This window comes from Sebastes umbrosus, chromosome 12, assembly GCF_015220745.1.
Source record: "Sebastes umbrosus isolate fSebUmb1 chromosome 12, fSebUmb1.pri, whole genome shotgun sequence".
Classification (NCBI taxonomy): domain Eukaryota; kingdom Metazoa; phylum Chordata; class Actinopteri; order Perciformes; family Sebastidae; genus Sebastes; species Sebastes umbrosus.
The window spans coordinates 31,566,997-31,580,918 of record NC_051280.1 but is presented as its reverse complement, the minus strand read 5'-3'; the positions used below and the strand labels follow the sequence as shown (position 1 = coordinate 31,580,918).

The 13,922-nt window shown below is 38.5% G+C and overlaps 1 protein-coding gene across 5 annotated transcripts in view; it reads right to left on the bottom strand.

The window, feature by feature from the left end:
- LOC119498129 (disco-interacting protein 2 homolog C) overlaps positions 1-9,120 on the bottom strand; it is a 213,938-nt gene extending 204,818 nt beyond the window's left edge. For 4 of the 5 annotated variants that reach the window (XM_037786661.1, XM_037786665.1, XM_037786662.1 and 1 more), the window contains exon 1: positions 8,832-9,119. In XM_037786661.1, the coding sequence (XP_037642589.1) occupies positions 8,832-8,910 (79 nt within the window). In that variant the 5' untranslated portion in view covers positions 8,911-9,119. Of the gene's footprint in view, positions 1-8,831 lie in introns of all 5 variants that reach the window. The other variant, XM_037786663.1, reaches the window with a different exon arrangement.
- Between the last annotated feature and the right edge of the window lie 4,802 nt (positions 9,121-13,922).

Genomic DNA, 13,922 nt, shown 5'->3' with positions numbered 1-13,922 from the left:
AGCCACAATTTCCGCGGATATTTCTCCGGCGGGAGTCAAAAGAGGACAGCGGTCGGATTTACGTGAAGCGACTGCACGTCTGGAGTCCTGAATCACCGCTCATATCGCTCGAGGGAGCCAACAAAAGAGAGCGAATATGAATTTATGGCCCTGCTGCCGCGTGATAGAAGCTCTGTGTCACTAAAGTAGAACAAGCCTCTCTCCATCCCCACAGGTCGTTATCTCACAGGAAGGAGGAGAGAAAATAACATCTCTATGGCAACTGCCGGTCTAAAAGGTGAGACGTTACGATGCAGGAGAAGAAGACACGGCGACCACAGCCAGCAGACACATAGGCATAATGTTTTCACCCTGCAGTACACTGATCTGTTAATACTACACTGATTACTTTAAGAGGGAAAGAAGCAAAAACAACAAGCAGCGATGCAAATAAGGAAAGTATTGCTTTATTTACCTGTGCCATTGGAATACTTAATCCCACAAAGGAGACAAAGCAATAGGTGTCTGTGTGTGTGTTATAACCTGTATGTAAATGTAATCAATGTTGTGGATTGAAACAAAACAACTTTAGGTTTAGGCAACCAAACTACTTGGTTAGGTTTATGAAAATATTGTGGTTGTGGTTAAAATAAGTAAGTTACGAAACAAAACTACAGTAAAATAAGTCAATGTTGACTTTTGGTTTCCCGGGGCACCAACAGCGGTCTCCTGGGTGACGCTGCAACACAGTCTCACGACAGTTCGTGAAGTAGTCACTCAATAATCTGTTTGATTCCTGTACAAAAATGTCCCTTTTTTCGGGACGCCACGACTTTCAACAACGTATTTTTCATGCTTTTTCCTACAAACGTCCAGCAACACGAGACGCACGTGTCAATTTCCGCTCCAGTCTTTTCAAAATAAAACTACTTAGTTAGCTTTAGGAAAACATCACGGCTTGGGTTAAGATAACTCCAGAAGTGGCGTAACTTAAGTACGGAAGTTACTTGACAAATAAATCAACTTTGACTTCTGGTTTCACACAGGACTTTGTCAATCTTTATACTACGTCACCTGACTTCCTTCTTAGCTCGTGTCGTAATTACTACGGCCACTAGAGGTCGCCGTCGCCTTCTTGTATTCGTATCAGTGATCGACTATGTGAATAGATGATAACAGCCTCCTGAACCTACAAGTAGGTGTAGCAGGCCCCTGCTAACCCATATCTATGACGCTGATAAGTAGTGATATTCGATATGTTATATGTCAAACTCTTTCCTACTTTATACTGTAACTGCTGCACAACGATTCCATAAAGTTCTATCTTATCTTATCTTAGAAATGACACGATAAACCCCGAGCTGTAATAAACCGTGATGTCCCTTTAATCAGATTCACAGGACGAATTAACCACTTTAATTGATGGGGTCAATGGGGGGGGGATTCAGCACCTAAAATTAGGATGAAGGACTTGAGGAAGCGTATCCTCCACACATGAGACACATGGAGAGTCTCAGCTGCTTTTCTCTGAAACTCTTTCTATTTACATCTCTGAGTCACAGGCAATCATTAAGCATTCATTCACAGTCAGTGTCACTGATAAGGGAAGTGTGTGTGTGTGTGTGTGTGTGTGTGTCTTACTACATATATAATCGGTTACATGCTCCCATCCAAAGGTCGGGCCACACCCAGTTTTCGATCGCCTAGCAATCAATGAAAGCCACGACAAAGTGACATCACCTGTTGCCGTGGTGGACTTTTACTTTGGAAAATATCTAAATTAATACAGTAAAAATGTTTGATTTTCAGCATGTATGTAGTCAGAGATGTCCTGAAGTCAAATATATCAGGATCATTGTCAGCAATTATTTATTACATTTTTTCCAGCAACCAATAAATCAAAGAATAAAGACATTCCCCTCACAAGTTAGTGGTATTTTCTTTTTAATTTATAAGGGACATGTAATGTTTTATACTTCTGGTGAATATAATCCAATACATCTAACTTCTATAGATGTATTTTGTAGATACAGTTCCCTTTGTTAACACCTTATTTTAAAAACCAGACGTAGTCCCACGTGTCTACTTCCTCTAACTTCTCCAAGGTGGTCTCTAGCTCTCCCGTCAGCTCCGTTCTCTTTATACATCCATGGTCAGCTCCATCGGGGCCGTTTCAATGCAGAGAACATAAATGTCAGTATATGGGTGCTCTACAGTCGTAGCGTCGGCTACATTTGACCACGGAGACGAGAGCGACGGTCGGCATGATCGCACATTACCTCAATACGATAATGTTTCCTGTCCGTGACAGAGTCAGCATGCAGCTTTAGCCGTGATGTCTAGCTCTGCTTTTCCTGTCAATGTGTGAAACCCAAAGTGTTTCCATCCTTTACTGGATGTGTAGTGTTTACCACTTTTACTGTTTGTTTGGAGATATGACGTCACGTTACTCAGACTACAACAATAAAAGCGGTAACTTCCTTCTACCTCTGCAAATATAAAGATTCTGGCATTAAACTCCAAAGTTTCAAGTCTTCTTCTTGATCGTGTGTCCATCAATTAATTGGATGAATATTAGTTATTTATCAGTTGTTCTTTTAGATTAATGCATGCAGTTTCTGTTGGTAATTTGTTTTTATTCCTCTGATGCAGACTCACTTATGAATGTTTGATTTTTGGCACATGTCAAGATTGTAAAATTCACTTGAAAGTAAGAAAATGAAAGAGTTAAGAAAAAGGAAAGTAAAGAAGACAGTAGACAGAAATTAAATATATAAAGAGATGTCGTTTTTTTAGCCCATAACTTGTAAGTGATGCAGTGAAATGTCAGCTGTCTGAATACATTTAGCTGTGAAGAAGCAGGAGGCTTAGTGAGTTTGGCCTTTTATTAACAGCAAGAAATCCCACAGGTCAGTTCAGTCAGTTAGAGAAGTAAAAGACATCTTTGTTGGCGTTTCGATCATGAATACATGAAACATTAATCAGGTTGTTTCTAAAGAAGGAGACTTTTATCTGAACTGGGTGACAGTATTTACACTTTTTGGGTGACTCTGTTATATTAAAGCAAAAGAAAGACAAGCGAGAGGAACAAAATAAGAGTCAAAGGTCACAGTCAGTCCCGTGGAATTGCACGTAAATGATGTACACCTGAAGAGCTGGAACAATGGTAAATTAATCCCAAACTATTTTGATAATGGATTAATGTCAGTCATTTTTTCAAGCCAAAATATCAAACACTCCATTGTGATGATTTGCTGCTTTTCTCAGTTTATAGCACTATAAAGTGAATATCTTTGGGTCGGCCAAAACAAGCAGCCCATTCACACGAAAAGGCGTATGAATGACAAGATAATGCTCAATATGGGCAATAAGAACGCTTTCCTTGCTTTTGCCATGTCATTTGTACACCATGTAGTCTGTACTGACTGCCATGCAAACACATCCACGTGAATACGCTACACTCAGAGCTAGTGACGTAGAATAAAAAGTGAGAGAGACTGTTTATGGTGGGTAACAGAGGAGATGATGAGTCCAACAAACACAGGACTTTCAGACCGGTGTTTAGTTACGTTAGTGACTTTTGTCACCTGTTTCTTAGTGTCGTTTGTCACATGTTTTCCACACTTATGCTACTTTGTTTCCGTATCTGTGTTAATTTCATTAACGAAAATGGAAAGGACTTTTATTTTTTTATTTTTTTTGCTATGGTAGCAAAGACGTTGACAGCGGAAACCCGGCGTAATGCCGCCATTGCAGATACAAATTACAGAAATCCACAAAGTGCAACGCTTGTTAGAAAATAGTATTTTCCATGAAGACACCCATCAGAGTTTTGTCGGGAGCTGGAGCAAAATTTGACGCAGGCGGCCGCCGCCTCGTAATTCTCTACGCAGGAAAAACCCTGAAATGTGTTGAGACGATTTGACACGAGACTAATCTACTCTATTAAAGATATAAACTCCTGCAGAGCCCTCTGGGAATAGAGCTCAATCATGACAGCAAACAAGTACAAAAGTCCCTCTTGAGCTCAGATCAGCTGGAAAGAAACCGAGTGAACCGAGACGACATACTGTACGTTTGGTGAGATGCATTCTGGGAACCGACCCTCACAGATCCAGAAGCCTGCCCGAGCTCAGACCTCACATTTACAGCTACTCTCAGAGCAGAAAACACGGCGTCTGTGGGCCAGAACAAGGCCGGTAAATCATACACTGAGGTACCGACTGTAATTATGAGAACAGGAAGAGGTTTTCTGCTCCGCCGTGAACACAAAGATCTTTCAGGAACGAGAGAGAAAGACAGAAGAGTGAGAGCTTTAAAATAACACAGAGGGATCTTATCAAGACCAGATGTGACTGAGGGGAAAAGGAAGGGGATCTACAGCGTTATAAAAGAAGTGCTCAATTTCACTTTGCACCAGATTTCCCTTTATGACAGGATGACACAATCATATTTAATACTAAAAGTAACGTTTTGATACTCTTTTGAAATGTCATACCAACACTGCTTTAGCTTAACACGTTGCATCCTCCACATATAGAAAACTGTGCTCAAAACCACTGTTTGTAATACACCGAATCAGTCACACTTTTGGATCGTGTGTCTCAAGCGTGTTTGACTGAACCGTTTCAAACAATACAGCTGCAAAAAAATCATGGCTTGCATTTCAGCCCAATTTTTTTAAGCAAAAGAAAACCTGAAACTGTTTTTGAAAATGGCCATGCCAGTTTTTCCTTGCCAAAATTTTGCGTAAGTTTGGAGTGTTATGTAACCGCCTTCGCAACAAGCTAGTATGACATGCAATTCCAATGGATTCATTGGGTTTCGTAGTTTCATATGATGCCAGTATCTTCACTCCAGCCTGTTACAACTTAAAATTAGCAAATAGCATTAATGCGTTCAAGAAATTTGTAGCGTTGAAATTAATTTGCATTAACGCGTTACTATTGCGTTACTATTGCGTTACTATTGCGTTATCTTTGACAGCCCTAATTCGAAGACATGGGAATTGTGAATTAAGAGGGGCATTCTTCCACGTTTTCTGATGTTTTATAGACGAAACGATCAATAATAAACTGAATGTTTTGCAGAGATGTACCGGTTTGAACCACGATGTAACCACGATGCAAGGTTTTGATATTGATCCAGCATCAGATAGGTGCTTCCCCAAGAATAATGCAACATGTTTCACAGATTTTTTGGCGATAGAATTACTCGATTTTCTCAGGAAAAGGCAAATAACTGCAATTGTAATAAACACTATAGACTGTACAAGGCAGGTAGCAGCGGTGGGCATCATCTCAACTTTCAAAAGGGTCTTAAACTCTGCTGCATTTAAAGTCAGACGATTCAGAGAAGAAGAAAAGAGAAAAGGTTTAATGAGTACCAGAGCATCAGTGTTTTTCATCCCTTCACTGCATCACTTTATGGATGAAGCAATTTAGCTTGATTACAATGATGAGAACGATGCATCTTGTACACAGACTGCCAGGAAATTTTGTGTAAATGCTCCTTTAACTTGCAGGAAGCTCCATTAATGAAATATCTATTAGTCTGCGAGTGACTCCTTCTTATTCAAAAAGCCTGCAAGCAAAACATTTAAACAGATTGGTGTGTGGGTTAAATAAAAAATGTCACTCGATATTAGGGGTATAACAATTCATCTAATACATCGATGTATGGATTTATATTCCTACGATCCAACTACATCGATAGGTACTCGGCAAGTTGTCCTTCACAGGGGACGTATATCGATCAGACAACAGACAGTCTTTCCACGCACCTACTGAGATGCCATGCACTTTAGTTATTGTTAAATATTATTGCTCTACCTGTTGCTTTGAAAATGAGAACAGAAGCAGCAGGTCAACAGGACAACATCTCGTCACATGCTACATTTTCCAGCAGTAAACATCAGGCTTTGCTTTCAGGGACTTTCATTTTTGCACCAATACTCAGCAATCAGCACAAGACAGAAAACCAATTTACACACCCACAAAGGCAACTAATATCCCAGAATGCAATGCAGCAACAACACAGGTTGCCATTTGACCATTTTATCTGCAGCAGAGCAGCTCACTGTGTTGCTCTGTCCTCTGGCATCACTCTTCACCTCCACATGCAACCAACAGCTGGACGCTGCAAACGTCCCTCTCAAGTTCACACATGTGCTCCTCTGAGGGTTGTCAAAGGGCATTCTGGGAAATGTAGGAACTCACTGGCTTAAGTAGAAACAGAGAGGAAAGGTGGAGAAAAACCCGAAGTAACCAAGAAAACGTTGAGTTTAGTGGGTCGAATCTCAAAACAACACTTTACCCTCCAACCAATGAGGTGCCATTGAGCAAGGCAGTGAACCCCCAGCTGCTCCAGTGGAGCTGCTCAGTGACCAAAAGGTCGCCTTGCTTACAGTATCGCAATGTATTCAATCGTTACCCCTGAATCGTGATACATGACGCATCGCCAAATTCTTGGAGGATAGAGGAGTTTACTGTCTTGCTCAAGGGCTCCTCAACAGCACACGTGGCCCCTGTGAAGCTGTAGTGACACCTCACTGTTCATAATGTCATTTTCTGCCGCCGTCTCCCACCCCCCCCCTTCCTGCGGTGAGGGGCTCTGGAGGAGAAAGGGATGATGCGTGGAAATCAAAAAATTAGGTCAAAGTCTGCGGGATGCAGGGAAAGCTTTGCATTCGCTGCCGGCGTGCATTTACAGCATCAGCTAAGCATGTAAATAATGCACCGGGGCATCTGACCCCATTTCCCCCAGACGCACTTGTTTACATTGGAGCAACTCTGAGCTGGCGGTTTATATAATAAAAAAAAGAAAAAGGAATGTGTGTCACCTTTTTCCCCATCCTCCCCTCCTCTCCTCTCCTCCCCTCCTCTCCTCTCCTCTCCTCCCCTCCTCTCCTCTCCTCTCCTCTCCTCCCCTCCCCTCCTCTCCTCTCCTCCCTTCCTCTCCTCAACTCTCCTCTCCTCTCATTTCCCTCTCAGATGCAGATCCCTCTGAAACCTGCATTTGCAGCAGCAGCAGTGGAAACATTAAAATGCAATGTGTGCATTTGCAGTCAGCTGTTGAAATCACTTCCTCTCTCTCTCTCTTTCTCTCCCTCTTCTTTCTTTCTTTCTTTCTCCATACATGGCTGAGCTCCGCGAAAGCCACCAGCCTCCATGAGAAACAGGGAAAACACAGCTCGCAGGCAGCTGAAATATGACACTATGATACTCTCCAGGCTGAGAGTGAGTCTGCAGCAATGTGACATATCAATCTGGAAAAGAATAGGAGGAGGGGGGGGGGAGCTAATGAGAAAATCAATACCAAGGCTGTATTTCAGTGTCTTGCAAAAAGAAGCCAATATGTGCTCTGGTGTTATGGAAAGAAGCTGGAATATAATGGAAATCATTCATCCCCTCCAAAAGCTGCCTGGCTGCAGTGTGTCATGTGAAAACTGTGTCTGGTAACAGCTGCACGCTCCGTGCACATAATCTAAGCAGCATGCAGGGCTCTCTCTGCTGAACGGGATTTTCCAATAATACAAAAAAAAGAAACCTCACATGTGACAACAACTTCTTATTGACAAACCTGAAAGATAAATCTCTATCGCATTCCTATGATGTCTCCACTGGGAGCTATAACGCCCCTCTGGTGCTCAGCAGGGACTTCTAAGTGTTACTTTAAGGTGTTTATCTGCTGTGATGGAGAGATTAGGCCACAAATCAACAAAAAATGATATTCTAATAATTACTTAAATGTAAATTGGGTAATTTAGGTTTGCAATTTGCCAAAAAAAAAACTATTTGAAGATGTTAAATTGGGCTCTTGACGTTTGTAATGGGCATTATTTACTATTTTTTTAGCACTTTATAGATTGAGAATCAATTAATTCATTGGGAAAGATAGTGAAAGCATTCTTGTAGAGTTTTGTGGTGTTATCTTGTATGGTATTCCTATGATACCTGGGCTTAAGTAATGACTTTAAGTGGTGTTTCTGCAGTAATTTTAGATTTCTGTGTACTTTTAGATCCATTTATGCCATATTTGATGCTATACTTGTACTATGACATATAAGAAGAAGATCATAAGAATACTTCCAAAGCATGCCGAGTCTGACTCCACTTCACTGCCACACCACCACATCCACTGCATCCAAATCACAGCCAGATAAACCAGAGCAGTCTGACTGTGGCAGCATGTGTGTGTTTATACATATGGACATTTTAAGTGTTACTTTAAGGTGTTTATCTGCTGTGATGGAGAGATTAGTCCACAAATCAACAAAAAAATAATATTCTAATAATTACTTTGCTGCTTTTCTCTGTTTTATATCATTGTAAATTGGGTAATTTGGGTTTAGAATGGGCATTATTTACTATTTTTTAGCACTTTATAAATTGAGAATCAATTAATTAATTGGTAAAGAAAGTCAAAACATAATTGTAGAGTTTTGTAGTTTTATCTTGTATGGTATTCCTATGATAACTGGTGCTAAGTAAAGCCTTTAAGGTGTGTTTCTGCAGTAATTTTCTATACTTGTACTATGACATATCAGAGGAATACCATAGGAATACTTCCAGAGCATGCTGAGTCTGCCACACCACCACATCCACTGCATCCAAATCACAGCCAGATAAAGCAGAGCAGTCATGTGTCTGTGGCAGCATGTGTGTGTTTATATGGAAATAATGGACTTGAACTTGTGGCAGTTTGAGCTCAACACTTTTCCTCTCTGCAGCTCAAACTCTGAACCGGCTGGTCCTCTCAGCAGAGAGACAGAGAGAGACCAGCAGAGACACACACAGAGCTCAGAGCTCAGAGCAGCAGCAGCAGCAGCAGAGCCGAGATCCAGTACTCACCCTCGGATAACTCGAGCTCCAGCTCGGCCAGTCTGGCCCGAACCTCCGCAGGAAGAGGCACCGGGTCCCGGTCCGCCATTCCAGCCCCAGCCCCGTTAGAAACCGACTTAAATCTCTGGTTTCCGTCTCTTTTATCCTCTTTTCTCTCTCTCTCCAGGCTTCTCCTGCAAAAACACCCCAAAATATCCAAAGTCAGTCAGACTGAGTCTCTGCGTGTCGCTGTCTGAGCAGCAGCAGCAGGCTGTTAGCTGAGCTCTTCATCCTCCTCCTCCTCCTCCTCCTGCAGAACCACAGGCAAGCTGCACAACACGTGGAGGCTTCTCTTCCGGTGGCTTTAGCAAAATAAGAGCCGACGCAGTATTTCTTTGTGGATCATAAATACATACTGGTTGTAAGAGCCATATTGTATTAGTTACAGTTTTTGCATTTGATTATCAATTAAAAAGTACATTGTGTTATGCCATCAAAAAGGTTACATTATTAATGATACATTATAATTTAGGTCAGTTAGTCATGTAATAGAATGGGCTTTGATCTATATCAGAGGTCAGCAACCTTTACTATCAAAAGAGACATTTTAGACAAAAAAAGAAAAAAAAAATCTGTCTGGAGTCGCAAAACATGTGATCATTGTGATGAAGGTAACACAGTTTATAGTCTAAGTATATAGTATATCAGTCTAATGCAGTGAGGGCCAAAGAGACAATGTACTACGGAGTATTAGGGCCACATTGAGGGAAAAAACATCTGAGATTTACAGAATAAAGTCAGAATAATACAAGAAAAAAGTCGTAATATTGCGAGAATAAAGTCATAACTTAACAAGAAAAAAATAAATGAACACGTAAAATTACTACTTTATAATATTATGACTTTATTCTCATAATACTACAACTTTTTTCTCTTAAACTTATGATTTTATTTTCATAATATTACGACTCTATTCTCGTAATATTATGACTTTATTCTCAAAATATCAGATTTATTTTTTTCCTCAATGTGGCCCTAATTTTCCGTCGTACCGTCGTAACACAGACCTACAACAATGATAAATAAAAATGAAAATGTAAACAAAAAAACATTTGTTAAAAATCCACAGGGAGCCGCTGGAGAGGAGCTTAAGAGACGCATGTGGCTCCGGAGCCGCAGGTTGCTGACCCCTGGTCTATATAGACTCAATGATGTGTGTTTTGCCCTGTTAAGATGTGCTCCTCTAGTGGTCCTGCTATTGAACAATGTGGGTGTGTCCCTTTAAGTGTGATTAATGCTAGTTAGGCTTCAGTGGAGCAGGATGGGGAGCAACAATTTTTCTGACCACACACAGATCACACAGATCACAGATTCAGTTATTTTCCAGCGGAATTGGTCTGTTTTTGATAGTCCAAGATTTGTCATGGGGATATATTTTTGTTTGTTTTAATTTTCGTGGAATAAACTTTTCACTCACTATACAAGCCTCATCTTTGAAGCTGACCAGGGAGTGAGTGTCTGCAGAAGGCAAGTGGAAGTTGGACATGGTAGTCTACGTGAGTCAGAAACCTTTACATCCTGCTAGAAGTGGCGAGGACGGTTTAGAGCAAGCTGCCACTACACTGGTGTTACTACTGTAGTTCCAGTGCTGGAATATAACTAAGTACATTTACTCAAGTAACATGTACAAGTACATTAACAAAGTACAAATTCAAGGTACTAGTATTTGAGTATTTCCATTTTATGCAACTTCATACTTCCACTACACTATATTTCAGAGGGAGATATTGTACTTTTTACTGCAATACATTTGTCTGACAGCTTTAATAATAAAATAATAATAATCAATTTAATTTTAGCTATAGCACAATTTAAAATACTGCAAGTATAATAGGGTTAAACAATCATAATACAACGTTAAAACAATTTACACAAAATCACCATGTAATTAAATGTTTTAAAATAGGATAAATAAAATTAGACAAAATGTTTAAAAGTAAATAAAAAAAATGTAGGTTACAAAGACCAAACAGGACACATAATATATAGTTTAAGAACAGGAATGTAAAGCAGACAAAATTACACAGAGCGAGCTTTTAAACATTAGTATTTGGTATCATTATGTTAAAAATAATAATAATTATTATTATTTGTTTTGTTTTGTTTTGCAGAAAGAGATACTATACTATGCAGACCCAAAACTTAATTTTTCACTCACCAAACTACCATTATGCTTTTATTTTGAAAGTGAAATCACCCTTCTTCCTGTGTGACTCTTGTTAATTGTCTGAGAGTTAGAATAAACTGTCTGTAGGTGACTTTGGACAAATTGAAAACATCAGTTACTGAACACAAATTATTTTATTTACATCGACTTCAGATAAAGTTGTTGTTTTTTCTGTTTTGAGGAAACATTTAGAATAATAACAATAATAAAATAACCATCAGAGGGCGCCAGACAACATCCATCTATCTATCTATCTATCTATCTATCTATCTATCTATCTTTCTATCTATCTATGCAGATAAACCACATATTCCAGTTATAGATACTAGATTTGGACTTTGTATTGAATACTTTCTTTTTACACATTAACAATTAAACTAAGCACAAGAAGTCACATATATATATAGTGCATAAACCAACCCAAAAATTAGGCCCTTAAAATCTCAGGAGAACATATTAAGGACATTAATTAAAGGTGTCATTTGATTCAAATATATATATGTATGTATATACATATATATGTGTGTGTAAACACAACGAGGCTGTAAAGGTGGATGAGTCGGCGTGATGTCAGTTAGTAGTCTTATTTAGCCACTTGTTAGCAACCGCCTTTTTTAAGACACATAAAGGCTTAAAAATTCACAAGTGGGATATTTATTGTATTTTATATCGTACAACAAAATATTAAAATCCCTTCAGCTTGTGTTAACCACAGACCTTATTTAAGGCATTTAACTAAAAACCGAGCACTCTATTGGTGTTTATCAGAATAAACAGAGGCCAACCATAAAGAGATCCTGGTGTCATGGAGTCTTTACTATCTGACCAACACAACCCAGAAGTCCACCAGTCACATTAACACAGAATGAATGACATGTATGGGATGAGAGAACGGGTCAAGCTCATCACTAAAGCAATATATAAGATAAGATAAAATTACAATAAATAGAAGATAAAAAAGTAATGAAATTGAAATTGAAAGAATTGAAGTTTCAAATGTTAAAAAAAATAACAAACCTGGCTCTATATGGGTGCTGTCTATGGTTCTGATTTCTGAGTGTAAACAACCGCAATAAAACAACTAAAATCGTGCATAAATAAATAAATACATACATACATTTAGAAGTAAATATAAAAAAATAAAAAATAAATAAAAGAGGAATAAATAAATAAATATATACTAAATAAACGCAAAAATAAATAAATGCATTTAAAATTTTATAAAAATAAATATATAAGTAAATAAAAGGGAAAATTAAAAAGAAGAGTAAATAAATAAGGGAATTAATACAAAGATAAATAAATAAAGAAGCCAATTAAACAAAAATATAAAATTATGTCACATTTTATCAATTAATTTATAGCTACATATATTTTTAATATCATGTTTTTACTATATTTCATGATATATTTATTTATCGAGACATTTATTTATTCATTAATTTATTTTTGATTTTGGCAAGTTCGTCCTCCATATAAAAACAACTACTTCAGTGGACTAACTATAATAAATACATAAGTAAATAAAAGGGAAAATTAAACAGAAGAGTAAATAAATAAGGGAATCAATACAAAGATAAATAAATAAAGAAGCCAATTAAACAAAAATATCAAATTATGTCACATTTTATCAATTAATTAATGGCTACATTTATTTTAATATAATTTTGTTGCTATATTTCATGACATATTTATTCATTTATCGAGTCATTTATTTATTTATTTTTGATTTTGGCAGGTTTCGTCCTCCATATAAAAAAAAACTACTTCAGTGGACTGACTAACACATGCAGCTAAATCCAGGCAAGCAATGCTAAATAATCAATATACCCACATTAAACATGAAGCACACACAGCTCAGTGAACAGTAAAGCCACAGAGAGAGAGAAGTGTGTGTTTCACTCACCCTGTTTGAAGAGGAAGCTCATTCTCCTGTCTGTCTTGGTGGAGAAGTGGTCACAAGTTTCATTGTGCTTCTTTGTGTTAATGCTTCTCACTAACTCCAGAAAGCTTCAATTTCACAGCTCAGTCTGTGTGACTTTTTGATTTAATGTGTCTCTCAATCACCTGTGACAGGTTGGAGAGGTCCATGAATCCTGTAATGGTCCAATGTAGGCCTGAGGGAAGACCCCCAAAAGTGCTTTAGTTTTTGAGATACCCCTACCGGAGGTAGAACAAAACACAACAATGATTTTCATATTCTCTTAGGTCTCCCATATACAAAAAGGATTCTTGTATAAAAATATTTTTGTAATTTCATAATGCAAGCTCTGATTGATCCCAAATTTGGTGTGATAATGGCCAGGGGGTTCCTCTACATGTGTAAAGAAACAGAGTGTGAATATATTGATGCATTGAGGAAATACGATACGATACAATACGATACAACTTTATTGTCAGTTTGCACTGAAATTAATTTTGCGTCCATAGGCAGCTCAGTTTGAGAAAAAGTATACATACAATAGACATACTGTTACCATAAACAGACAGACAGACAAGTAAGACCCATCAGACAAAAAAACAAAACACATCACCATTATTCATACAGAACCCATTACAAAATGACCATCTGTCCTCTGGATTCACGTCTTTAGCAGCACATTTATTATTATTTAGCAACAAGATGGACTGATGGACAAAAGCGTTCTTTAGTCTGATGAGGTCAAATGTAGAGACACTGAATCGCCTCTTGGAGGGCAGAAGTTGATACTCCCCATTTAAAACATGCAAGGGATCAGAAGTCTGAGCATGCTCTTGTTGTGAGCTGCTTGAAAGAAGGCTGTCACAGGTTGGCCAATGATCTTCGCGCAGATTTTGATTTGGCTATAAAGTTTAGTTTTAAGTTTTACAGACATGCTACTGAGCCAGGCTGTGCTGCAGTACAACAGGACACT